Source organism: Falco peregrinus, chromosome 8, assembly GCF_023634155.1.
Source record: "Falco peregrinus isolate bFalPer1 chromosome 8, bFalPer1.pri, whole genome shotgun sequence".
Classification (NCBI taxonomy): domain Eukaryota; kingdom Metazoa; phylum Chordata; class Aves; order Falconiformes; family Falconidae; genus Falco; species Falco peregrinus.
This window is the reverse complement of record NC_073728.1, coordinates 25,361,890-25,389,006: the sequence shown is the minus strand read 5'-3', so window position 1 is coordinate 25,389,006 and position 27,117 is coordinate 25,361,890. Positions and strand designations below refer to the sequence as shown.

At 42.3% G+C, this 27,117-nt stretch overlaps 1 protein-coding gene across 4 annotated transcripts in view; it reads right to left on the bottom strand.

Annotated features, from left to right (window-relative positions):
• RBMS1 (RNA binding motif single stranded interacting protein 1) overlaps window positions 1-27,117 on the bottom strand; it is a 148,870-nt gene that overhangs the window by 78,725 nt on the left and 43,028 nt on the right. Inside the window, exon 1 of one of the 4 annotated variants that reach the window (XM_005234334.4) lies at window positions 16,787-17,285. The exons of 2 other annotated variants lie outside the window; for them this stretch is intronic. In XM_005234334.4, coding sequence (XP_005234391.2) covers window positions 16,787-16,849 — 63 coding nt within the window. In that variant the 5' untranslated portion in view covers window positions 16,850-17,285. Of the gene's footprint in view, window positions 1-16,786; window positions 17,286-27,117 lie in introns of those variants that run through there. One more of the 4 variants, XM_005234335.4, reaches the window with a different exon arrangement.

Sequence of the window (27,117 nt, the reverse complement as noted above, 5' to 3'; positions counted from 1 at the left end):
CCAGCAGCAGCATTGTCACTGTGCATCCCTCTGCTCTATTTTAAAGAAGAGAACACACGTTCTTTTCAGCAAGGCTGCCTTTCTGTTATGCCAGTATTTAATAGGTAGCCCCGCGCAGTACACCCCAGCCTGTTCCTGCTTCTCCTGCTGCATTCTCTGACAACATAGATGGGACAGTGCAGGCAGCTGGCTCACGCCTTTTCTTCTACATTCCCAAATCTTAATCGTTCTCTGACAGACTACACCCACTTCACTGCAGCCAGCATCTCCAGCTGGAGGAAAGGTGGCATGTCAGAAAAAAAAACTGTAGAAAAAGAACCCAGTTTTGTGAGACTTCAACATCAAGACTGAATCCAGATGACCCCATGAAAAGGCTCTTTTGAGTTGCACAATTTGTGCTTTAAAGTAGAGATCAGTTTAGATATTTTATCCTTCCTACTCAGTTTGCAAATCTTTTTCCTTTTCTAGTTGTCTAATGCATTTCTGTGTCTCCAAGCCTAACTAATGTAGAGGTATCAGCAAAGAAGAAGCCAGTGTAGATACCCTGCACAAGTACAACACAAAGTTATTCTAACACTAATACCAAGAAGGTCCAATTCTGTTGCTCAGCAGCTTGTTATGTGCCTATGCTAAGTTACAGTTAAACCAACTTCAGTGAGAATGGTAGCGTCTTACATCACTTTCCATGGGAATGAATGACTCGTCCAGGGGCTGGACAACGGGAAAACATACTCGGAGCATCACGGCCTTTCCTAGTTACTCCACTGCAAGTATTCCCATAGTCCTTTATAGTATTTGCCGCAGAAGAGAGGTCAGCATGATCTGTGCTGAGCTGGAAGTTCCTTTCATCTTCTTGTTACCCATTTCTGAAATTTCAGAAAGTGCCCTTATGATCCTTACATTCTGCAATAGATCCAATTCATTATAATCAACGCTCATTAGAGGAAATACACAATATTGCTGGTAAAGTATTAAAATTAGTCTCAAGTATAACTAGGAGAGCACAGACCTAATTTGAGAAACACTATTAGTGCAGATTAAATACTTTAGGATTTATACCCCACTGCTATCACATAAAAAGGAAGTATAAGACACTTTTAGAATTATTTCAGCACAGGTTTAAGTAACTACCAACTAAATTTCAACAGAAATGGAACTAAGAGTTTGCGCTAAGTTTGTCATGGTATTTGACATTCAAAGAGTCCACATTGCTGTAACTGGGGTATGTATACACACACACACACATATAGTGTGACACTGAACTTGCAATTCTTCATGGCAGGGTGACCACACCCTCATAAATGCAAAAACACCAAACTAAACAGAGGCAGCCCTGTAGTAATAAATTAGCAATGTAGCCATTTTTAGAATGGGGTGAGATCAGTAGCAACTTTTAAAATCGTCGGACTCATGATCTAAGGAGTAGTTGGTTTTCTGCACTTGCACACATCAGCCTAGTTCCACTCTCACCCAGTGGTTCTGCATTCATATGCACAAACTGGAAATCTGTCCAAGAGTTTTATACATCTCAATATTGCATAGAACTGGCAGACCAGAAGACACAAATGTCAAATGTTGGCAAAACTTTTCAACGCAGGGCTTTTCTATAGAGTACCAGGGAGCAAACTCTGCTTGGTTTGCACGCTGCAACAGGTATACCAATTTTGTTTGGATTTTAACGGGACTGTGTGTAGCATGTACGAGACTGCAAATGAAATTCCCAAAGCCTTCTAAACTACTCTCAAGACTTACATGGTCTAAACTACTCTCAAGACTTACATGGCTTCTTAAAATAAAACACAGGAGCTGAAATCTCATTAGAAGAGAGCTAGTCTTGAACTTCACTGCTTTTAACACATTTGCCTTTTGCATAATTTCCCATTAGGGAGGGGACTGTTGCAAACCCCATGCAAACTTCAGTGCAGGCACCTGGCTGCTCTGCCTGCAGCGTGGGTGTGACATGGCAGTAGCACTTACCAAAGACTTTCATTAACACAACTATATCAGTGCAGTTACATGCATGCTAACAACTCCAGGACGGACAAGCTGTTAGTTGTATTCTCATGGAAGGTGATGAATACCGCAATGTTTTAAGTATGCTTTATACCCAGCAAAAGTGATTGAAAGGAAGAGCTAAGGACAACTGTTCCTAAATGTTGGGGGGCAGTGGACACCAAGCAACTTCTGACATTTCTCAGAGATGATCTTGCACTGCTCCACAGCCATACCAACAGCCACCACATTGAACCTTTTTGGCCAAATGTTCACTACAGCATATTCAGCATAAGCAGCATAAAAGATCCATTTTCTACAGATGTATGACACAACACAGTTACACACAGGATACCCTCTGCTCTTCAGGAAAAAAAAAAAAAGAGCAGTCTGTCACGCCCAGAACGATCTTCACAACTTCCTCCTACGTAGCACATGGAGGTTTACCCATGCACAGGCACCACAGAACAAATAACAATCAGTTTAGCATGATGAAAGCACCTATGTTAACTCCTGGGACAGACAGAAACAAGAACTGCTCATCTGGCTGATGAATGGTTCAGACAGATACCAAACAAGAGTTACTCTGCGGCTGCTGTTACTACAGAAAATGCTGCTAAAACTGTACAGACAACTTCAGATGGCCCCACCCCATCAGGAAACACCAGCAGCAGAAAATGTAGCTTGACAACCAGCAAGAAACTATGAATGTTTCTCTGATTTGTTATCACCATCCTGCCCCTTTGCCCATAAAAAGGGGTGGGTGTGGGTGTGTTTGTGCGAGTGCACACACATAAAGCAGTTATAGCTACATTCTTTTAGATTTGTGTATCATACAGACTACAGGTTGTTTGAACTTTGAGGACTAAGACAGTATGATGCACTTTCTACTTCTTCCTTCCACAAGCTTTTATGACCTGCTTTTTTGAAACTACGTGCTATGAAGAGTACAAGGAAAATGTTGACATTTAGACAATTTTCTCCTGGAAAAGACAGGGAAGTATCAATTTTTGTCTCTAGATGTCTCCAAATTCCTAACCTGCAACTGTAGCTTGGTTTAGCTTCCTAGAAGTTAAAGGGAAGCATTTTCTTCTCACATTTCCAGTCAGTACACTTCTTGCATCTCACAATACTGAGCGATTACGCCCTCCCACACCTTTTTCCTCTCTCCAGATAGGCAATTTTTATGCACATGAGTAGAAAAAGAGCACGTACCTTGTTTCTTTAAGGCTAGTTTCAGATGTAACATTAATATGCATATGACTTGTTTGATTACCAGCATACTTAATGCAGAGGTCGCTTTTCCAGCACCGTTTGAGGAAACAGGGACTAGGATACTCCAGAACACAATGCTTAGTATAGTACAAATAGTATTCAATCCCATTCAACTTGGATCAACCAGCGCTTGTTAGCATTTGCTCAGCATCAGTCTCAACAGATCCAGGCTGTTTCTAGCAAAACTGTTCCGTTGTTATTTGATGAAAGCCAGCTTGGGCAGCACGTCTACCTCTATAGCCCAGAGAAGTTGACTTCGTATGTCTATTTAAAGCACAGAGTTGCTGAGCACCAATTCGAGACAATCTGTGAGGGAACTCTTTTAATTTTAAGCCATAACAAATAGAAGCATGAGACATTTAAAAGTAGTAGTTAGGGAATCTAACCAATTAGTAAATCTAATCCTCTTTATGCAAAGTTATTAAAAATGTTAGTGTATTCCTAAATGTAAGTGATCAAGGGTGCACAGATGAGAAGGAGTCCTTTCATATGTTAAGGCAAATCACCACAATTCTGCGAACACAACAAATCTGGGGACTTGATGAAACATGGCAAGGAGTTTGCTAAAATCAGCATAGCAAAATCCAGCACATGAGCCTGCTTTTATAAATAGTAGTTTGCTTCTCTATAAATAAGGAATCCAGTACTCCTTCAGTAGGATGAAATTCTCAAAGCTGTAGGTGAGATTAAAACCGAAGATTCATCCATAAAAACTAGGGCAAGATTTCCAATGGTAGGTAACTACTGGTGGAGCTCCCCAGTAGGTGTCTAGTGACACATTAGGGATGTCTGTACTGACCTTTGATGGTCTGAACGTGGCATTGGGTCAACAAAGAACCGCACAGAAAGCTGAAATCTTTCACATGTTACTGATAAGGTGTTTTAGCATGGAAAGTCAACTCCTGATAAAGTGTGAAGTAGAAACTGCACTTTCGGAGAGATCTAGGATGTGCAGATAGGGAAAAGGAAAAGGGCGGTGTAAGGAAGTCAAAGAGCTTTAACACTGGTTGTCATAGCTGCTGGTCCGATAAGCTGACTTTGGTGCAGAACCAAATAAAGAACAAAGATGACTTTGCTGGCCCTGTTGGCAGCTCGGCTTTCCAGCCAACTTTTCCCTCGGTTTGGCTGAGAAGACTGAAGTGCAATAGAGGCAATTGCTGGTGCTGTGTATCTCAGCTCAATCAGCTCTGCAATCTGGATTGCCCCAGAGCCACCAGTATGAAAAGCAGAAGGTACAGGAACAAGGGAGAAGCGTGACTGATGTCAGGCTGAGGACAACTGTGGACCCACAAACTGAGATGGCAGTTCAAGGAATAGCTTGAGCTGGCACTACTGCCAAAAGCCTAAGCCTTGCCCCCATAACTGTTCTCTCCCTTTCCAGGGGTGTCCCCCTCTCTAACAAAAAAAAAAAAACAAACCAAAAAAAACCAAAAAAAAACCCACAAAAACAAAAAAAACCCCAAAATATCAAACAAACAAAGACACCGAGAAAAAAACAACACACAAAGAAAAAGGAAGTTCAGACTGCTGCTTTTACCAGCGGTGCTGACTCATGAAAATGGTAACAAAACAGCATTAGGCTGCCAAACAATCAAGAATTTAACCAACTTTGGGTTTTCACACACAAACTAAGACAACTTCAGCAAATACATGTGGTACACAGTCTGTAACTAAGCCTCACATAGTAGGGCAACAAGCAGCATGCAGAAACCTGTCTGCTAAAACTTCAGTGAAATTCTGTGTACATGCCACATGCAGCAATGCTGCTCTGGCCTTAGGGTCAGTTTTTCCTTAGAATCTTATCTGAAACAAACCTGAGCCAGTCTTTTCTCATTCTTTAAAGGATGATGTTTTGGTAGATGCTTATCACTTATTAGATCCAACACCCTGGCTGTTGAAAACATTCTATTTTCTCTTTACAAATAACAATCTTTTCCAAAATCCTTGTCCAGGCACTTCCAAAAAAAACATATGTACTTACATCTGTTTTATTTATAATTTCCTGTTTTTATTGACATTTGTAATTTGTATTGTAGTAATGCAAACAGAAGAGCTATTCTAACTCATTTCCATAGTACTCATCAGTTTCCCTAGCATTTTGCCTTCTAATTTGAAACTTCAGTCTCAGTTTGAACCAAGAGATAACCATTTTTTTTTTGTAAAGTACAGTTTTAACTCATGCAGCTAGTTGTTAACTAAGAGATTTTTAATTCTGAGAGAAAAGCGGTTTTAAGTGGTTAAGAATATAATTCAGATGTCTGAAATTCAAACAACACTATATGACTTATTATAAAATTCAAATGTTGGTGGCTTCACGGTGCATGATAATTGATTCCTTTACATTCAGAAACTTAGTTCTGAAGTTGTTACAGGTGTTTAGCAACAGTATGCTGAGCAAATGTAGGATGCTGTTCCTAGGTGCATCTTAAAAGTTAAAAGAAGCAACACTCCAAATAGCTGCTGGGGTAAATGTCTGACTACACCATGAATCATTTTCATAGACACTATAGAGCATTGTTAATTCTGAAATGAAAAAATACAAGAATCAGATTAACACCTAGGAAAGCTTCCAGATATACTGCTAATACAACACTTCAAATATATGAGGAATTAAACTGCCAAGATGAACTGGTCCTGGCAGCGCAGTATAGTCTAACTCAGACGTACAAACAATTATAGCTAAAAACCACAGAAGTGATACAAGTAGTGCTTGCAGCAGTCACCAACGTATGCAGAAGCCCGTGCAGTCAGGAGGCCATGCATCAGCACAGCTGGCACATTGCTGCAGTGTGAGAAAGCCTCCATCTCTGGAAAGGGAAGGGACAGTTCCCTTGAACCATGTGTGGTGCTGTGTATGGCTGGAGATGAACACCACATCAAACACTAGTCAGGAATAAACCAGTTCATTTGGGCACAGAGTCCAGCTCATCCACAGCTTTATTAGCCACCTTCTTGTCCTTGGTACAAGGATTCAGCTAAGGAATCATACCTCTGAATACATCAGAAAGTTACAGATAAAGGAAAACACTTTTGACAAGTACACTTAGAATTGATAATTAAAACACCACAGTGAAAAGGAATCTGCCCAGCTAATGGCTAACATTTTAAGATTAATTAACCACTGGCCCCTCCTTATTGTAGAACTACAGTCACAAGCAACTGCTTTCAGGTTCGCCCTACACTGTGGGCCATTTCAAGGAATTATATTTTTAATAAAAACATTCAGCTCCACTTTTCTTAGCAATCCTACCTTTGCAGCTTATCAATCTATGCAACCGTTGGATGTTTAACGCTAATAGTCTTGTAAATCATCATTAATTTGCTACAACACAGTAAACTGAAGTCGAAAGACCATGCATTGCATTTCCTAAAAGAATAAACCAAATATGTGAATGTATGCAATTTAATTGGATTGCAAAAAATAAAATGGGACAACAGAATATTGGAATAAGGACTTCCCAGAAAAGAAAAAACACAAGGAGTTAATTTAGTAGGAAAGATAAGGCCACAAAACCACTAAAGCTATCTAGATAAAAACTCTGCAAAACCTAGTCCATGGCACTTAACGGAGTTATTCCTGTCCTGAGTAATATTTTAATGGTTGAATTCTGCCTTTCTGCACACTAAACTTCCATTTAGAAATACAGACAACTACCACTAGGAAAAAAAAAAACATCTACTCCTTTCTAAAACTAGAGTTCTAGATAGTTTTACCAGTCCGGTTTCTTGACAAAATGAACTCTGCCATTGGTATTAATCTGGAAATATAAATAATAGTATTCATGTGAACATTCCCATAGACTGTAAAGTAACTACTCACACAGTAAATGGCAGGCAGAATTTGAACACAAAGTTTATAATTTTGAATAGTCTGCTCTATGCTAAGCTTTAGAAAACAGACTTAAACATAAATTTCTAGAAGTGCATAAAGATATTTAAGAAATTTAGTTCTAATTGCTGTAATGTCTGACCCACTTCCGGATGTTAGTAAATTTCTGTACAAAATCTACAGGAGGTAGGAAACAACTATTAATAAATATCTTTTGAAGATCCAAACCTAAACAATTTACCTAAGATTATCCAAAATATCACTGACAGGACAATTTTAACTTTATGTCACCATCTTAATCCCTGTACTGTCCTTGTATAAACTTTATAGGTGTGGCTGATCTCGGACTTTTATTGTCACCCAAGACAGTGACTCAACACAGAACTTATTTCAGGGGACAAAGAAGGTGAAGGTAGAAGCCAGCTTTGCGGATTCAGTAATTTTGAAAGAGAGTCAGCAGAGACGCGTCACTCCAAAAAAGGTCTTTTGATAGAAAGATAAAAGATGCAGATAAACTAGATCTTCCATTCCATCATCTTATATACTGGAATACAAACCCATACATTAATAATACTAAAACAATCAATGCTTCACTTGCAACTGCAAACAGAAAGCCCAAAATCGTCAGGAGCTTCAGAGCAGGGAACTCCCAGCAACTCTTCAGAATATGTAAAGAAGAGCTGCATGAAAAGGCGAAGTGCCTTTTCTAGCCTAAGCCAGTCTTCAGCAATTCATGACATCCCAGAGGCCACGATGCTCCATACCTAACAGATCTAAGAACACTATGAATGTGGGCAATCTGGCAAAGTCTGCTTCAAAAATTCACCTGATTTTGTCAATATAGCAATTAAAATATCAACATAACACTGAAACAATGAACCGCTTCCTTAATTTCCATCTTTCATTAACCTCCATTGGATATTGGAATATTGTAACAGGGAATGTAGGCAGCTCCTAGGCACTTCAGACAACCAAAAAGCCACTGCATTCTTCCATCGGTGCCACGGTGTGCCCTAAATTTCACTAGCACCTTCAACCAACTGAAATTCTCCATAGTGAATTACATCTTCATATTCTTCACCATAAAAGTTACTCAAACTTTCCAACACGTTGTATAGCTCCTCAGCACTACAGGATACTGCCAGTTTTCTCCTTTCAAAAATTGCCCTGAATTCTGGAATATTTACATGTATATATGTGCACTGGAAGCACTGCTGCCCTACGACAATAAAGGAACAGTTATCATTTATCTTTTTAAACTAAATACTGCAGAAATGCTTTTTTAAAAATCCAGGTTTGATAAGTGTTTCTCATAAGTAGCATCCAGAGCGCTCTCTCCTGGAATGCTGAAGAAAAGCCAAAAACTGTCCCCTTTTCAAAGGTTAGTAGCTAAGCAGTAGTATTTAATAACCCACTCAAATGTTCTTCCCAAATTACACAGAAGTATTTTTTAATAAGCACAAGTACTGTCATAGTGAGGATCACGTAAGCCAAGTAGATTGGATGGAATAATATTAAAGCAATTTAAATACCATTTGATTTTGCTGCATGTCAGTCCAATACCAAACCTAGGAAACAACAACTATCCATCTCAGGTTTCTCACTGGGGAAACTCAAAAGTCTTCTGGTTCTCTGTCTCAATAAGTGCTTATTCATATCAGTAGTCTCACCACAGGCAGTGGCACCATCGAGTATGTAAATATGCACTGGCATAAACAAGAGTCTCACAATTCAGAGCCACATTTTTAGAACTCTTCTTGAACTCATCTGGAAGACACACCGCTAAACACTTCAAAGGATCCTGTCCTGCTGGTGGTTGCTTTCCTACCGGACAGAAATCTGTGGAACTGTGTGCCCAGCTCTGCCCCAGCCCAGGTTCATCAGGTGTGGGTGCTGCCTTCCCAGGCTCGCAGGAGGTACGTCCTGGCCAGACAATGTGTTTACAGATGCATGGCACACCCCCTCCCACAGCACAGCCACGGCAGCCCAGGTTAGCACCAATTTGTACTGTACGCTACTTTGACACTACATACTTCAAAGCTTTGCATGTCATAATAGGTTATTTTAAACCTTAGCTAAGTGAATAGCTAAGCTAAGCCAGAACAAACACGTGCACTACGGTGCAGCAATACAAATGGTTCAAAACAGGCCACCATTGCCATCTTCAAAGATGGGCACACAACCTGCAGCAGCTAGAATAACAGAGTCTTCACACTCCAATAGCAGCCCAGAGAAAATTCTCTTACACAACTGTTTAAAGCATTATGAGCAAATTATACGTATAGGTAGAAGAGAAAGAGGAGCACAAGAGTTGAGATTCATCCATCATAGCGTAAAATTTCCTTTGCAACACACCAGCCATCTCTTCAGTGCTTAGCTGAAGAGCACTCCAAAGCCTGGACAGGCAGCATTGCGCCTGGTGATGCCCAAGAGACATTACTATTTCCAAAGCAGGAAAAAAACAATTATATGGTCTGGTGGAAGGCAGCTGAGTGAAAGAGGCATCACTGGCTTAAAAAACAAAAATTAAAAAACCCTCTACCCTTTAGCCTCCAAATAGGTTAAGTATAAGAGGAAATATGAAGCCTTCCATCAGCACCTCTTCTCTGAACACAACCTGAGGCAACAGGGTTGTACAATAACCACAGTCTCCCTGAGAAGGCTGGAGGTTGTCTGCTACAGGGCTGCATACAAGGTAAAGGAAACTTTCAGGTCCTGTACTACTATTTTGGGTTTTTTTCATTCCTCATTTTTCAGAATTTTATTTTGTTGTTTCTGGATTTGTAAACAAGGATCTACATTTGATTTTACCCTTGCCTGCCTGGTATTTTGAGTGATTTCAGATTGTTGCTGTAGCACAAGCACAACCTGATGATGTTCCTGTGAGTCAGACAAACCCTAAAACAGGATTCTGAATCACCTGAGTCACCTTGGAGGAGTCAAGCATCTACATTGCTTCAGATTGTCAAAGATAACTGGATACTCCTCCACTAAGCCGCAGCAGCCTTCCTGGGAGCTGGTAACACCTCAGGCATGAAAGAGGTGCCATGCAGTGACTAACAATCCTCAGAAAAGCTCCCCATAATGCTCACCCAGACTCACACCTGAATCCTAGACTTCACTCCCCAAGCACACTAAAAATGGTAGTGCCACACATGTATCTCGCGTATCCTAAAGGACTGAATTCTAACATTGTTACGCTGTAGTACCCAGATGACAGAATATATGAGCTGTAGTTAACCTACAGAGTCATGTTTCCACTTTTTTGAAGCAAAGAACCATATGGTAGAGGAGATTCACATATAAAAGAACCAAAAACAATAGAAGGCAAGCAAAGAAATAAATCCCCTTCTCATCTGAGTGGAGAAACAGAAAAAACACTTAGAATAAGGTGTGAAAGTGCCATTGTCAATAAGAGGCACTGTCAAGTAACAGAATCAACAACGAAATAAAAAGTTACATATATTTAGTTGCTGTAAAGAAGCATTTCGTTTCATAAACAGGTAAAGGTCAGGCTAGACTAAGTCCGATGCTCACCTTGCCCTGCTGTTTCTGCTGTTCTTCACCCCAGGAAAACGAAGCCCAAGTGAGGCTCCCCAGAACAATGCATTATTTGTTTCCACTGCAACCTCACAAAGTTCTACAGTTCTACCAACCAAGGAAGTAAAATCAAAACACTCACTCTATTTGACACATCATTTTTCTAAAGCAGAATACTTTAAACAAATAAGACACACGCCAGTGATTTCCTAAACTATTATGGTTAAGCGTACAACACGGCTTTTATGAGACCACACGAACAAAAAGGTACTGTTATGTATTATACTATTATATATTTGTACATATCTGTAATTATCAGCTTTTATTTTGCAACAGATCATAGAGCTGATATATCTTAATACTAGATCATAAATTCAGAAAAAGACATTTTTGAAGTGTTGTAACCATATTTGTTTTGAAGCGTTATAAGCTCTTTTTTCTATTTGCTACATATTTTTAAGCTAGTGCAACTTAGTGTATGGGTGAGGCCTTAAAACTGGTATAAAGTTTTATTGTTATAAATCAATTTACTTAAGCTGTAACAAATGTTACTAAATTCAAACGGCTATAAATAAACTTAACTGAAACTGACACAAGCCTAGTTCATCTTGAATCCGTTTAAAGCAGTCCCTCACCAGCATTCAACTACTTCAACTGCAGTTTAAAACTACTTTGTGTGTCAACACACACATGCAGCTACACTGCTTTAACTGCAGTCTCTTAGGACAACAGAGCTAAACCTGTGCTAATCACAGCCACCAGCTCCTACAGCACATGATTTTGTTGTTGTGTGTACGTTGCTGGGTTAGGAGGTTTGTGCCTATCTAACCCGTGGTTCCCCCTCACGTTTCTCCTCTGTAACTCATCCCTTCCCTTTCCTGTTGCATCAGGAAACTGCAAATACAGTGGCTTCTGCAGGGCTGTTCTAATTACCACAGTACACTGCAGTTCTGAAACATATGCCAAATAACTAACAACTACTTCAACAAGACTTCTGAGAGCATTTAAACATGGTTCTGTTGGCTTTCTAGAAAACTTGCGACAAACATGCCTCATCCAAGACCAAAACACCTCCGTGCACCTCTTCAATACGACTACAGCTTCATAAGCTTTCACAGTGTCCCTTAAATAAGCTGTTTTAAAAATAATCTGATGTAGAAACAGAGAAAAACGTTCATAAGAAGCCGGAAACAGAGCCATGAGGCTTATAAAAAGTTCCTATTCTCCACTGACTTCTTTTGTTATACACCGCCTCACGCAACAAGCAAAGATAAACTTTAATGAAGACTTCAGGGATGAAAAAAAATAAAATGCAGACTAAAACAGCTATCATGTCAAGCACCCATTATTTTTATTTACTTGGTTGCAGCACTGTGCGGATGTTTTAGGAGCCATCTCAAGCTCGCAGGAAAGGATTTTCCCCTCCCTTCCTTCCTTCCCCTCTCCTCCCTGCCAGTAATCCTAGTTTAAAGGACCTAACCCCTCTGAAATGCGTCAACTCAAGCAAAATTTTTTAATAGTTGAAAGTTTCAGGGGAGGAAAAAAAAAAAAAAAAAAAAGAACCCAAAACAAAACAGCAGATGTTCAAGACACAGACTTCTATTTTCCCTTCCATGTGAAGCTTAATGACAAAGATAGATACTTTAAACAATAACACTTCCAAAGAGATGAAAATATATTGTTCACCCTGTTAGAAATACTAAACAAAAACTTTACATTGCTAAATACAGATAAGACAATCATATCTCTTTTTATAATCTATAACATCATGCCTGACAAGATAAGATGCTTCCTTTTCTTTTATTCACTTCTGGTGTTACAAGTATAGAAATTCACTGACTGAGCAGTTCTGCTCCCTTGAGAATAAAGCAGAACTTCACAAACAGTCTTACAGATGCACTTAAAAATTTAAAATAGCTGGTACTTAATGTAGAGCTGATTCTTGTTAAACCCAGGTACGGTCTTTAACACAGTATACAAGGTAAAGGGAAATAGACTGTGTCAGTGCAAGCTGATGATACAAAATTACATAATTCTTATAGTTCTGAAACAAAGAAATAAAAATAAACTAATCCCATTTATTGAGGTAACCAAGGTTATCCTTCCCTTCCTAGGCTTCTCAGCCTCCCCCCGCAGCACCGCGTATACACACACGACGCAATGTCAAATCGGTCTGGGCGCAGACTGCTCTGCGGAGCTGCATGGTTTGAGTTATGACCATGCCTAGGTCTTGCAAGTTTAATGAGGTTCCTTCTCGCACACACAGACACCACACACAGTGCCAACTGGGAAATAATAAAGTAGGATTACAGGTGTAGCTCCTTGATACGCTAAACCTATAGATAGAGTGAAAAGCTGATCGACATTTTTAGCCCAAGATCTGCAAAAGCTTTCTTCATTCAACCATCATTTTTCTAAGCAATGGTTACTATTTCTAAACTGTTTCTAAATTATTTCCAGTTTCTAAAACCCACCTTAATCTTCAATTTTTAACAAAACCCAGCCTGCGACATGGCCCTTGATGTTAGCAGAGCTGCATGAAAAGATTAATCAAAAGCTTTGTATGTCTCTCCTTACCCAGGCCAAACACCAAATCAGTGTTAAATTCCTCACGTGCAGCTACGCCCAGTTAATCTGCTTGAAAGCAGCAAACTATGTAAATCTCTTTACGCTGGCGTGATAAACATTACACTCATCAAAAGGTAACAAGAACCAGTGTTACTGGGCAAAGCTGTTGCAAGGCACAGACACGCTGGGCTCCCTGAGCACCCAGGCTGTGGTAGGTGGGACCCGCTGCTCGCCTCCATCCCAGGCCTCCAGAGCTGCTTCTGGCTTCCTCTTCGAGAAACCTGAGAGCAGAGAAAGCTCCCTGCACAAAAGCAATTTAAAATCCCTAATCAAATAGCTGCACTAGCTCTGTAGATTCAAGGAGCAGATGGCAGGAGAAAGCCTAATTTTCCATTTACGATAATTTTACAGAGTGCAGAAATATTTACTTCGGAGGAGCGCCTCCTGATTTACATTAGAATAACAAAAGTGGGAGGAGGGACAGAGAATCACCACATTCTCAGCACACACAAACCAAAGGCTAAGAAAGGCTGCATTAAGCAAGATACTGTATGTCATTTTGTTTCCCTCACATTACAGATGCACACGTGCATTCTTTGCATAGCTCGAGGAAACCTAGTTAGTGAAAATATTAGCTTATGCCTACCTTTTTCAGATAGGATGCACGGCCATGAGCATTGTGATAGGTTATTACTGCAGATACGGTATGCCTTTCATTCTCTAACCAGACCTGAATCTGCATTTCAAGCCAATTCTCAGATGAGTTGCCACTCATTTAAGCAACATCTAACTTCTAAGCCTGGTAGGGATATTTTTAATATGCCCGTCTCCCCGCAACACAGGAAATGCTTTTGAAAGTACAACTTCAGAGACCATATTTTAGTATTCTTAAAAGTACTCCAAGACAGAGAAAAAGATTAGGTACCACCCAGTTGAAACTGACCTGAAACTGGGGACGTCAACTGGCTCCTACATGCCTGAGTTACACACCGAAATAGATACAGCAGATAGCAAGCATAACACTATAAGCACAGATTTGTTTATAAAACAAAACATAGCTCTTTGGGGAAACAAAGAGAGATTATGGGTAAAGCTCTGGACCTACTGTAGCTAACTGGTATTTTGTCAATGTTTTAAATGAAGACAGAATTTCACATTATATTACAGTGCCTTAAAAATAAATTGAGCGTATCGCCTTGCCTTTTACCACTAACTCACTCATCTTTCCACCCGAATCCGTTACAGACTCTTAAAAATGGAATACTAAGACTGAAGTGCTCTTACACTGTTCTGAAATCACGTATGTTACAATATTACACATACAAGACACTCAAAAGATTTTAGTTTCATTTTTAAGTTACTTAATTTTTTTCAGCTTCATACACTACATGCTGTTAGCATAGGAAATACAGTTTCTCCTTTTAGAGTCGATGGAAGACTACTTTTCCTACACTAACAGCACCTAGTGTCTCCAGCTAAAGCACAATTATAATTCAATTGTCTGAATATGGGTTACACAGAACATGCAGAGGCTTAATCTGGACTATTCTTAATTATCACAAGTTGAAGAATTAGGCTCCTAACCCTCTTCAGCACCATTTGACATCAGCTTACCCCTGCAGGTGAAGTCTGAATGAAAGGGAGATCAGAAAGTCAATCTTTAAACGACCTCAGCCTACATGAATGAAGTTAATAGGAGTTTTCCATGGACTTAAATGGAGAAAGGCACAGGCCCTGGCTCCTTATGTAGGAAGTGTTTGAGCAGAGAATAGCTACACACCAACAAAAGAAACCTTTGGTACCCAGGGTCTTAAGCCTACATAATACCCCTGCATTCATTTCTTTCTCTGCCTGTTGGGGAAAAAAGGGTCTGTTTGTTTTTCTGATTCAGTCGGCCCTTTTAGCTCTTTGAATCTAAGGAGTGCACTGTGAAAAGAAGAGCATCTTATCAGCCTGCTCCAGGCCAGCAGGCGAACTCACACCCGCACGTGAAACACAGCCCTGCCAGCCGCCGGCCTGGCCAGCGCCCCCCGCTCCGGCCAGCGCCCAGCACCCCACCGGGCTGGCCCAGTCCCGGGCCCCTTCAGGTGGAGTAAGAAAACAGTACCTAATACATTGGCTTCATTTACAAAGTATGCAGGAGCACCAGACAAGATCATCAGCGTGGGTGTAGCCAGGGCATTTATTAAAAACAAACCAAAACCAGCACACACAATAAGCGTGTTTTATTATGCACGGACTTGAACACTTGAAGCACAAGATACAAAGATAACTCCACGCACTATTAGGCAGCATCTGCAGAGTGCTGTTGAGGTAACACACCAGCGATTCACATCGAAGACATATTTCTATAAAATACGGGGGGAGGAGAAAGGAAACGGCAATTTTTTTGTGAAAGCTTCAAGAAAACACGAAAGACAAACTTTCACTGTCGAGCAAGCTAGCCACACAGATCACACGCCGCCCCAACAACGCCCCGAGTTCAAAATTTCCCTGTGGCTTCTGCAAAACCCCTCAGTGTGCGGGGCAGCCAGATCCAAGCTGCTGTTCCTGCCCTTTATGAATTCTGACTCCGAGCAAAACGGGGCGACTCCGCAGCGCTGCCAGCCGAACCCGCCGGAGCCCTTGTTCCAGCTGCAAAGAGCAGCGGCACGGCCAGGTTTTTCCTCACCTGGGAAGGGGCCTGCCAGTGTCTTTGACACGGCTCGTCGGGCAGGGAGCCTGTCAGGGACCTCTGCTCCATTTACCCACCGGCACACACACACGCGCACACACACTTTCCGGTGAACTTAAAAAGTTAAATATATATACTTATTTTTTTTATCAAAGGGTCGATGAAAAAAATAACACTTTTTGCAGTAAATAGCGTAACATTAATGCCAACTTTTTTATTATTATTATTTTATTGGGGGGGGAGTAAAAAGCGCAGCCAAAGAGACGGCGGCCCAGCAAGGTTGTAACTCAACTATTTCAACTATTTTATTTCCAGCGACTAAACAAACAAAGAAATACCTCCTCTTTCAGTACAGCTCCATAGATGCGACTGCTCCGAGCTTATCGGAGCGATCTGCCTGCCCGTAAAATGTCACAGGATTTCCCTTGTGCACTTGCGGGGGGGGAGAAGGGGCAAGCCGGAGGCGGGGGGGCCGGGGGCTGGCTGAGAGCAACAGGGCGCCGCGGCCCCCTCGCCCGTTCACGCCGACGGACAAACCCAGCCCGCGGCTTCGCTCTGCGGCAGCACCGTGTGGCAACGCCGGGGCCGCTCTAACTTGTTGCCGAGCTGAGCGGGGCCGCCCGCACCGCCCCGCACCGCCCGGCCCGGCCGCTAAGGTCACCCGGGGGAGGCCGCCCGCCGCCCGGGCACTCGGCAAGGTCACGGCGCAACTGGGCGGGGAGGGGGCGGCAGAAAAAGGCAGAAAGAGTTTCTTTTTGTCAACCGCAGCTCCCGGGAAGCTAATAGGCTGCAAGTTGCAACTCACCCAAGTCGCCTCCCCGCTCCTCCCCCAGCCCCTCGCGGGGTGCGGGGGGAAAGGAGGGGTGGGGGAGCCACCAGAGCCCCCCCAGCCCACCCCGAGCTCTTACCTGCTTCCGATACGGGGTCCGGCTGCTGCCCGCCGCGCTGCTGTTGCTGCTGGGGAAGATCATCGCCCCGCCTGATCCCCGGCTTCCCCTCGGGATGGGGAGCAACTTCGGCGGCCGCCGGGCTGCGGCGCGGCGGGGCTGCAGGGCGCTCCCCGCCTCCGTGCCTTCGCCGCCGGCTGCGGCTCCTCGCCGGGCCCCCGCGGCCCCCCGCCCCGCCCCGCTCCGCGCCGAGCCTACCCCGCCGCGGCCGCCCAGGCTGCCATCAACGGGCTCTCATTGACCGCCGACGGCTTCCCCGGCCCTGCCCGGCCCGGCCGGCCCCACCTCCCGCCGGCCCCAACCACCGCCCAGGAACGGGGAGGCAGCGCGCGCGCCCAGCCGCGGCGGGGGAGCGCGGAGCGGCCACGGCGGCCCTGCCCCGCCCTCGTGCTGCGCGGGGCGGCGCGGAGCGGGGCGCGGCGCCGGGGGAGGGCGCGGAGCGGGGCGGCGGGCGCCCCCGCGGCCCGCAATGGTTGCGCCTGAGCGGGGCGGCGGGCCCGCGGCGGAATGCGCGGCACGCGGGGCGCGCCCGGCTCGGTCCCGGCCCCCCGAGGCGGCTGGGGACACCCCGCAACTCCCCGGCTCACGCAGGGACACACGATTTGTGCGTAACACCCGCCCTCCGCCCCCCCCCCTTGCCTGCCGCGCTGGCTGCTCCGAGTGCAACAGACGCTGCGGGGTTTAACTCTGCAGTTTCCCTCGGTTCGCGGTGGGGAGAGGGGGAGGCACGAATGGCCACAGCCCTCACCGATGCCTCAGGGCAGTATCTGGGAAGCGGGTGGAAATTCTGATTTTCTTCACAAAATTTGGGCCCAGGAAACGTTACGGGTCTTGGGCAATTCGAGTGTGACACATGGAGAAAAGGGGTCGCCAGCTTCACTCGCTATCCCTCTGCACCGTTTACATTATTACGTTTACAATACCCAGTGATGCTGATAATCTAGTTTTTAAGAAGTCCCAAAGTTACGGTCCTGTTAAGCCACTGAGCTCCTGATTGGTGACACTGCAGCAGACCTTCTGGTACGGACATGCACCATCGGGCACCTTTAGGTTTCTCTTCCTCTTTCTGATAATACCACAGCCCTCACCTCGCACGCACAAACGTGGCAGTGGGAAACAGCTGGCATGGAAGAAAAAATAGCAAGGTAGTTCATTACGGAAAGGCCAAGTAACGCAGTGCCAGCTGACAACGCCAGTACCTACAAAAGCCGTGATCTTCAGTTAATCAGTTCCCCAGAAATAATCACCGAGTATTTTGGTATCCTGATACGTTGCCACCACAGCTCAGAGCCCATCGGAGTACAGCGGCGGTCAGAAAGCACCGTCACTTGGCAGAACTAGGTTCTGCATAACTTTCCTTTTTTTCCCTCTTTCAAGTCCTAAAATGGATCTTATTCAGTTTGGCCTTGATTTTATAACACGGGTTTAAGGGCTGCTAGTATTGGACAAAAAGCACTGCAGCCACATGGCAATCACCGCCACTGAAAAAAAGTTTGATGGAGTAAATTTGTGCTAGCAGACTTTATGCCGGATCAGGTACCGTCTGCCTGTGCCACCCTAACTCCATGCTGGATGGCAGATCATTTGCATTCCCACTGCTGGCATAAAGTTAGCACAGAAGCTTAGAGCTAGGATAAATTCATGTTCCCTGGTCTGGTTAAGGCTATAGCTTCACGCCAGCTTTACAACAACAGCAGCTGGCATCGCTGCTGAAAAAAAGCAACTGATTCTGAGTGAAACCTTTCCCCTTCCCCCCCCACGCCCCCCACCCTCTGATCAGGTTAGTGTTCTTCCAGCTCATTTCCTTTGTCTGGTTCAGCATGTGGCTGTGCTACCGCTTGTGCCAGCATAATGGAGGAGGTAGCATGGGAGCAAAAACAGGCAGGACCGAGAGGGTGGATATGGCTGCTTGTTTTGGCAGCAGCATCAGATTATATTGGCTTAATATGTTCATGTACCTGTGGCTTGATCTGACAGAAACATAGCTGTGTGCTCATGCCTTCCCGAGGGGTACTACATACAGTAGGCGATCTGTGCTCCGGTCTTGATTATTACAGACCCACGGTCACAGATGACACAGATGCAGTGCTGAAACACTGTCTTAAAGCCATATAAACGGTAATGGTGACAGGCTACTTCTCCTGCTCAGATTTGTATTCCCTATATGATATTTCCTATATGAAAAATAGGAACCCTATTTTTTTGCAGTGTTCTAGTCACCAAAGGGGTGACAAAGCTTACATCTGCTGCACCTACAGGAGGGCTTTGTTAGCTGGAGATGTGTAGAGCGACCACACCTTCCCCTCTCGGGGAAAAGCTTTTCAAAACCCATCAATCATCCCTTGCTTCCTTCCCTCTCCTCTTCCTGCCCCATCCCCCAGGGAAGAGGCTGGAGGGATGTAAACACTACATGTTCGATTGGGCCTATTCTCAGTCACTGTCATACCAGGGAAGGCACCCAAGAATATTCCAAAGCAGTATCTGAAAGGCCGCTGCCCTGCCCTCTCTGCCACCACATGTCCCACAGCTTGCTGTGATTCGGACACGGATTCCCCTCACATCTATGTGACGCATCTCCCTCGGTCACCATTACTCTTTTTCCTAACATACCAGGAAAACAGACAACAAAAAATATAACCCTGTAAACATCTACTAGACCACGATCAAATGGTATCTGCTTATTTATTGTTGTTAAATAAAAACTTATTACATAATTTTCTCAGAAGAAAACCTTGATGTCCTATCCTAAGTGCTAACCTACCTATCAGCATTTTCTGTTCTTTTTAAAAGGCTTGAGTGATGTGTCTCCACTTCTGTTTCAGGCGGGGAAATAGCTGCCTTCCAAGAGCTGTGATGAGGTTATCAAGAATACAGAGCCAGACGCCTTACAGCAGTGTGGCTGGAGGGAAGGGGACAGCAGACCTAAATTGAAATGAGTTTCTGACTGGACGTAAGGACAGCCAGGCATTGCCCAGAGAGGCTGTGCGGTCTCCGTCCTTGAACGTTTTCAAGACCAGACCGCGTACAGCCCTAAGCAGCCTGGCCTCAGCTTCACTGATGCTGCTTGGGGCTGGAGGTTGCACTAGAGATGCCCCGAGGTCCCTTCCAATCTGAACCTATGCTTGCATGAAAAAGATGCTTCGCTTTTGCTCCGGAACATAGGCAAAATTATTTCAGTGTAAAACCCTGTAACTGAGATGAAGTTGATAAAGGCTTAAGATAATTCCCTAGATTTTTCAATACATGTCCAGTGATATATCAGTTCAAGATACTGAAAACCGTTCCCCTACGTATTTCCTGGGATGCAAGAAGCATGCCTTGATTGCAAAGAACAGTTTCAGTCTCACTCATTTAGCAATCCTCAAACTGAGACACATAATCTATAAAATGTATACAGATGTGATAATTTAAATCATATTTTCAAGGACTTTATTACTGTGTGTAACAGGTATGAACAGATTTGCAGGTACTCAGGCATCTTGCTCCTTAAAGTTATAAATGAGCAATTAATTTTGATCCTGAGGGAAAAAGGTGACCATAGGTTCTAAGAATATCTAAGTGTGTATATACATCATGTTCAAAGCTTCTTTAAATTACCCAGAGTTTCTTATTCAGAAATAAGGAAAACTTGCTGAGCAGATCTGGTGCGTTTTGGAGCTACAGTGTTGTAATTACATGTTCTGTTTTCTTTGGAGTTATTTTTACATACAGTTCAGAAATTCAGGTTTGCAGAGAGGCTGGGTAAATACAGAAAGAAAGATTTCTCTGAAAACCTGGAGACAACTCAAAGTCCTCAAGAATATTTCCAGTAATGTTTATCAATCTAAACAAATAGTAGACTGACAAAACTAAGCCATTATTTTAAAAACAGTTCTACACATTTAAGCTGCTACTTTACCATTTCTGTTCTAAATCAAATCCATGGCTTCCCTTATTTATCTCAAAATTCAACTGAAGTAGCTAGTTCCCCTCAGGGCATTCGGTGCCTCTGTAGGACAGATGGTCCCTCAGCCCTGGATCTGCTTTAAAAGGGAAACTTTCGGTCTATTGCAAGACTCTGTGAGTCCAGACTGGATCCTCCTGAATTTCCTCACAACCCTGCCCTCCTGGGCACTTCAGGGCCTCCTGAAGACCTGTCAGTGGAGGTGTGATTGTGGGCAACTCACTTCCCCACCTTGACCGGAGCTAGAAGACCTATGGGCTTTCCATCACAATGCTCACTGGCTGGAGGATCCATCCTCTCATCACACCCAGTCATATGTAAAAAGACACAAACCACAGTAGGCGGGAGGCTGAGCCACAACAATGCAAAAATACTTTGAAATACCCTATGCAAGCCAAGGAAACAATATGCAGGGCTGAACTTTGAGAGATATTAAGCATTTCCTGAGAAGTGTTAATAATGGGGTATGGGAAGCTAAGTATCGCACAGAGGCAGATTTTTAATTTTAGGCCTAAGTTCATCTATTCAGAACCAAAAGCAAGGAAAGCATTTATAAGAACCAAAGGAATAAAGTAAACTTCATTACATGGGAAGCTCCTTTAGAGATAAATAATTTCATAATAAATTGGTTTTCTTATTATTTAAGTATCCCCAGTATGCAGGTAATGAAAAAAAAAATATCTGTATCTTGCTAAGTGAGGATGAGAAGTCAGTACAGATGGGACATAGTAATGCCATGAACATGCAAAATTCTTACATATGAAAACATCTGTAAATTTTCTTTTTTTAAGAAGGAGAAAATTATTAAGAAACAATGACTTCTGCAGAAGTATATGACCTACTATGAGTGAGGTATTGCACTCACAATGAGAAGCCATTGTTTAAGAATGCAGTCTTCAAAATAATCACTGGAATATTTTCAACAAGAATCTCCATGATGATCACAACCAAAAGAGGAAGACAAATAACCTCCAGCTGTACTTTTTCAAATACTAGTACCAAGATACCAAATTACTTATGTTTTAGATTAGAACCAAAAAAATAAATGCCATTTTATCACTCATTATAAAATACACATGCACAGTCACTACAATAGATCTCTTTTGATTCGAACCCATCAACTCATTCTCTCTGGGAATCCTCCAACCGGTCTCTGATTTTCCCTTCACCTTTACTGTGGAGGTTTTTTTCCCTTAAATCCCAGAGCTCTCTCCGAAAAAAAGACCAGCCCTCTGCTCCCTTCAGCGCACACAGAATGCCTCTGCTGTGGCCACTGGGTTTGTGCCTCCCATGACATGTTTTGACTCCTCCTATTCATTTTAGTTTGCAGTTCATTCCTTCCATGCTTTCTTAAATGTTCTTGGAAAGACACTTCATAAATTGCACAATTATAAGTAATTGTTGCCATTCCTTCACTGATGACTGGTGCTAAGAATATGAACACAGAGAGCAACACAATCTCTTGTTAATGCCCTGCCAGCATTTTATATTATGGAATGCATTATTTATTCTTTGAAAGCCACGACAAGATACTTCCTTGTAGAAGTGTTTCCACCGTCAAACAAACACCCTCTTCCTACATATACCCTGTGTATTGTGGGAAGCACAAGTATGAAGCAGAATTACTGTAAAGGATTACTATGCAACAGGAATTTAAGGAGGCTGCTCGTAATCAGTAATTAAAACACAGGACAAAATCCAATCTTGATTTGTGGAATTAACTCAAATGACTAAAAGATCTCAGTTCTGCCATTAGCTAGATAATGTTGCCAGACACTTGTTTGAGACTATAAAGCAGTCAAAGTCTGTAAACAGTTGCCAGATTTATTGTAGAACAAAATAATAAAGTCTGTCTGAAATGACAAAGTATATTGGTTTTTTCTGCTTTGTTATTAACTATGTAGGAAGTTCATCATTACGTTAAAACATATTTATATTTTAAGTGAGACTACTAAGAAGAGCTCACTGTTTCAACATGCTTTCTTGACTGTGTATTTTTTACACTTTATGCAGAATAAATTTATGGAACAGTAGAAGAAGAAAGCAAAAATATTTGCTAAGTATTTTCTAGGAAATAATGATTCTATGCAGCTATTTGATTTTTTATATATTTTACACATTTACATTTTAATATGAATATTAATAAAAGATTAAGTAAAACCTGGAAACACACACATTTTTTTTTCTAAAGCTTCTGAATTAATACGGTTCTAAAGTAGGGTTATAATCTTCTGGTTTTCCAATAGAAAAAAGGCTTTTTCTAGCCATAATTTGTTCAATTTTGGTATGCTGGGTTTTCTTGGACAAAATTTTTCATTGTGCGGGACAGGCTTGAATGGTAACTGTTTTACTAGAATCTTAGAAATAAGAAAGTAAAGAAATGAATTAAAATATGTTTAAAGATTGAGAACAGTTAATGACACTGAAAAGATAAATTATTGCGCAGTGGTTAGAGTAGAATCTCTGACTGAAAATCAGCCAGTCATAATTTTATTCCTCTGTGTGTTGTTTTCATGGTATCTAAGTCCATGAAATAGTTTCAGTTTTGTCAGTGCTCTGTAGTTATGGAAAAAAAAATAAATTCAGGCCTTTACCTGGTCTTTCCACATCTATAAAATGGGACGTATACTTTGAAACCTTGAAAGAAACAAGCACTATTTGCATTATAAGCAAGTTTTGTACTAGAGCAATGACGTGCAGGCTGGAATCGCAACACATGCTATGTATATTTATATATAAATGCTCGCTATGGCAAAAGAGGAAAAAAGTAGAAAAAGTAATTTAAAATATGATATGCCAAAAAAGATAGAGTTATTTTCACTAACGCAAAACCAGGCTTTCATACTCAAGCTATGGTCTTGAAGAGCACCTGAGGAAAAAAACCACACCAGGTACTGCTCTGCAAACCTCTGCTGCAGACAGCAGTCACAGAGACAGGAGCGACAAGCCAGACCGGAGGCTGTGTACAGTAGGTGTGTACGTGTGGGTATCTTGGAAAAAACCTCACACCACCACTCTTTCCAAACGATGTTATTGCCCTAAGATGACTCTTCTTGCCTTTTTTTTTTTTTTTTTTTTTTCTGGAACGAAGTCCTGTTGTGTTTGTTCGACAAATACTAGTAAGTGGTCAAGTGAAGAACTGACAGCCCTACCTACTGACAAGCACTGTGCAAATTTTTCCTGTCCTCACACACATCCCTGTCAATTAACCTCATTTCTGACCTGCAAATGTCTTTACAGTGCTCAAACTCCCCTGAGTACACTGACAACACTGTACTGGCTCTCTGGTGTCCATTTACATCATCTCAGTTGGAGTGTGAGAAACTAATTTCCATATAGATTTCAAAGGGGCATATACATTTTATCTGTTTCAAAATTACAGCCTTTACCCTCCAAGTTTGTTTTATAATCACATATAAACAGAAATACATTTGTTTATAATACACAGTCTGATTATAATGACCTGATTTAGAGTATGAAGAGAAGAAACAAGATCATGTGGCAGAAGTTAAGCAAATATTTAATAATGAGTCTGAATCTTATCTCATTTTCAGTATATTTAAAATAAAAGTATCCACATAAACCTTGATAGAATTGTTCCTGAAGTACCTGGTGCAGCTCACATCTCTGACAGGCACTGTGGGCTTCAGTCTGCCAAAGAAGCTACAAACTGTGGGGTTTTTTTCCCCTAGAAAGGCATGCTCTACCCTTTTGAAATTGCATACTACTTACATTTGTGGCACCTGCACAACACCAATAAAACACAGAACAAAATGATCAACAGATACATCTCCAGAATACGAAAATTCTTCCAACCATGTAAATTCAGCACTCACAGATGTCACACGCCTGGTGGTCAAAAGACCTCCACCAGCAAGGCACTGGGCATCTGCAGTGGAAGGTTCCCCGTGCCTTGGGGTTGTCTGCACCCTGCAGAGACCAGTCTCGCAGGTGAAAGAAGAGTGTAGCCCCTGCTGATCCAGCCCTTCCCCAACAGGCTATAGGATCCTGAACCTGAAGGCAGGGGATGTGGCTGATGCACCACAGACAGGTAAAAAGCGGGAGCAGAACACCAAAGCCATCTTCTGACACACTACAGCATTGACTGCAAATGGGGGGTTCTGCCACGTCCCCTCAGAGCTTACCTAGCAACATGCTGCACTGCTGTCCCGAGCCTGTGTCTTTTCATCATTTCAGTTCCTGTAATTTTAAATTCAGAGATGAACTGAATATTTATGTTCAGTAATCAGTAAATTAATCGAGATGGCTAGGACAATTTATTTCAGGGAGTAATTCACAGAGTTATTTACTAATTGTTCTATACCAAGTGTCACGGGCTGGCAGCAGCACAAATCATGGTAGGAAAATATTTCATTGCATCATAATTAAGCTTCATATTTATTTAGGTAAATAGACTTTTAAAGTTGTTTTCAACACATTCTCTCGAGTTGGATTCAAAGTATCTATCAGATACTGCACAACCATATTTCACAGGTCTGTTCATCAATATCAATGCACATAAATCAAAGATAAAACCTGGAATGAAATCATGGCCTGGCCAACTGGAGGTTTACCAGTGGGTCCCAGGTTTTACCCAGAATGAAAGCACTTAAACTGCGTTTTTGTGACCTGCTTAGTGAATTTAACTGCTCAGGGATGGCGATAAGGAGGAAATCTTCTGCTCTTTTCCCCCTTCCTGCTCTGAGCTTTGTGGGTTTGTGGGTCTGTTTCTTTCTCTTGCTGATTCAACTCACTAACCCAGCAGAAATCTTGCTACTTTTTTTTTTTTTTTTTTTTTTTTTTTTTTGCCATGCCAGGGAGCTGAGTTGGGTCACTGAGATGACCAACAATACAATCACAAGGTAAGCAGCAGGAGCACGCTGCTGGGAGAAGGCAAGGCAAGGAAGGTGTGCGTCCCGCCCTGGGAAGAGGGGCTGCTGGCTGAGTGGCTTTTCTCAGTCTAGGGCTCCCTCATGGAATTTTACTCAGAACATTTTTCACTGGTGACCTTTTTTTTAACCATACATTTCCAGTCAGATTCCAGAAAAATGAGGTTATTGCAACAACCCCAGAGCCCAGCCATTTTGTGCAGATGTGCTGCAACAGAGTTGGGTGAGCGAGTTCGGATAACACAAGAATTAGGTTGAACTTTCGCCCCTAGTTCCAGCATTCTTTGAAGTTCTTCACTGCCTTGGCAACTCCTTCCCCTATCTTCCGCTATTGCAGCTTCTGTCAGAGGCCAGATCTGCATAGCCAGGATTTTCTCCATTCTGGGATCTTCAAAAAGAATTTTGCACTAAGCTTCCCGGGGACCAGATCTTCACAGTGTTTCAGTGCTTGCAGCACAGCTTGCTGCACTTTTGAGCAGAGCAAACCTCCCAGCAGTGTCTGCCGAAATGGGGGTCTAAGGCAAAAAGGATTTCAGCAAACAGCCGTGGGAACCTTGGAGGACTGATTACTAGGAGGAAATTGATGATTTTCTTCTAGCGGGAAGCAAATTTGGGTAGTTTTCTCTATAGTATTTTAACATGAATCTATGTGAAAATGTGCCCTTGCATATACATCAGGGTTTTGTTACCTATCCATCAAAATTGCCAAATAAACAACGACCCATTTCAGGGCCTGATCCAGTTGTCCCCCAATGTGACCCACAAGTACATAATAAAGACAACTGGGTACTATCACACCATCGCTGTTGATCCTAAGACACAATTTACCCTTCACTATTCTAAAGACCACTGAAAAGTTTTCACGTGAATATTTGTTGACATAATTATAGATGGAGCTTTGTTGTATTTTTCACAGTTATCTGTCAGATACATTATTTAACCTGATTACCCAAACTCCAGTCCAAAATACCATCCAACTATATTTGGTGAAGCACACACAGGATTACGCTTGGACAAACAGGTGGATTTTGGAGACCCCCAGATAACATTGCTGCAGAACATGGGCTTAGATACTCTAGAAGGGAGGAGAGGGTAATGGCTTGGAAAGGCAAACATGCTTGCTTCTTATACCTTCATTGTAATCAGTTACTTTACAGCAGACAGTCTCATTACTATAAATTGCAACTAGAGGCGTTTTTGCCTTGCAAAGGAATTCATAAAAACATGTCAGATCATGTCAGCTGAGATGTTATATAAATCACATTCTGCACAAAGTGAAAAAATACATTTTGCATCCAAGAAAATTCAGATTGTTTTCTGAGTAGAGCCCACTGTTTCACAACTCAGAATTTTTATCAGAATTACAGACGCCATTTAAAAGACATGAAAAGAAAGTTGAAAATCTAAATATGCCTAAATGCTTCCATTTTAATTCCCTTGTTCATTTTATTTCCACAAAA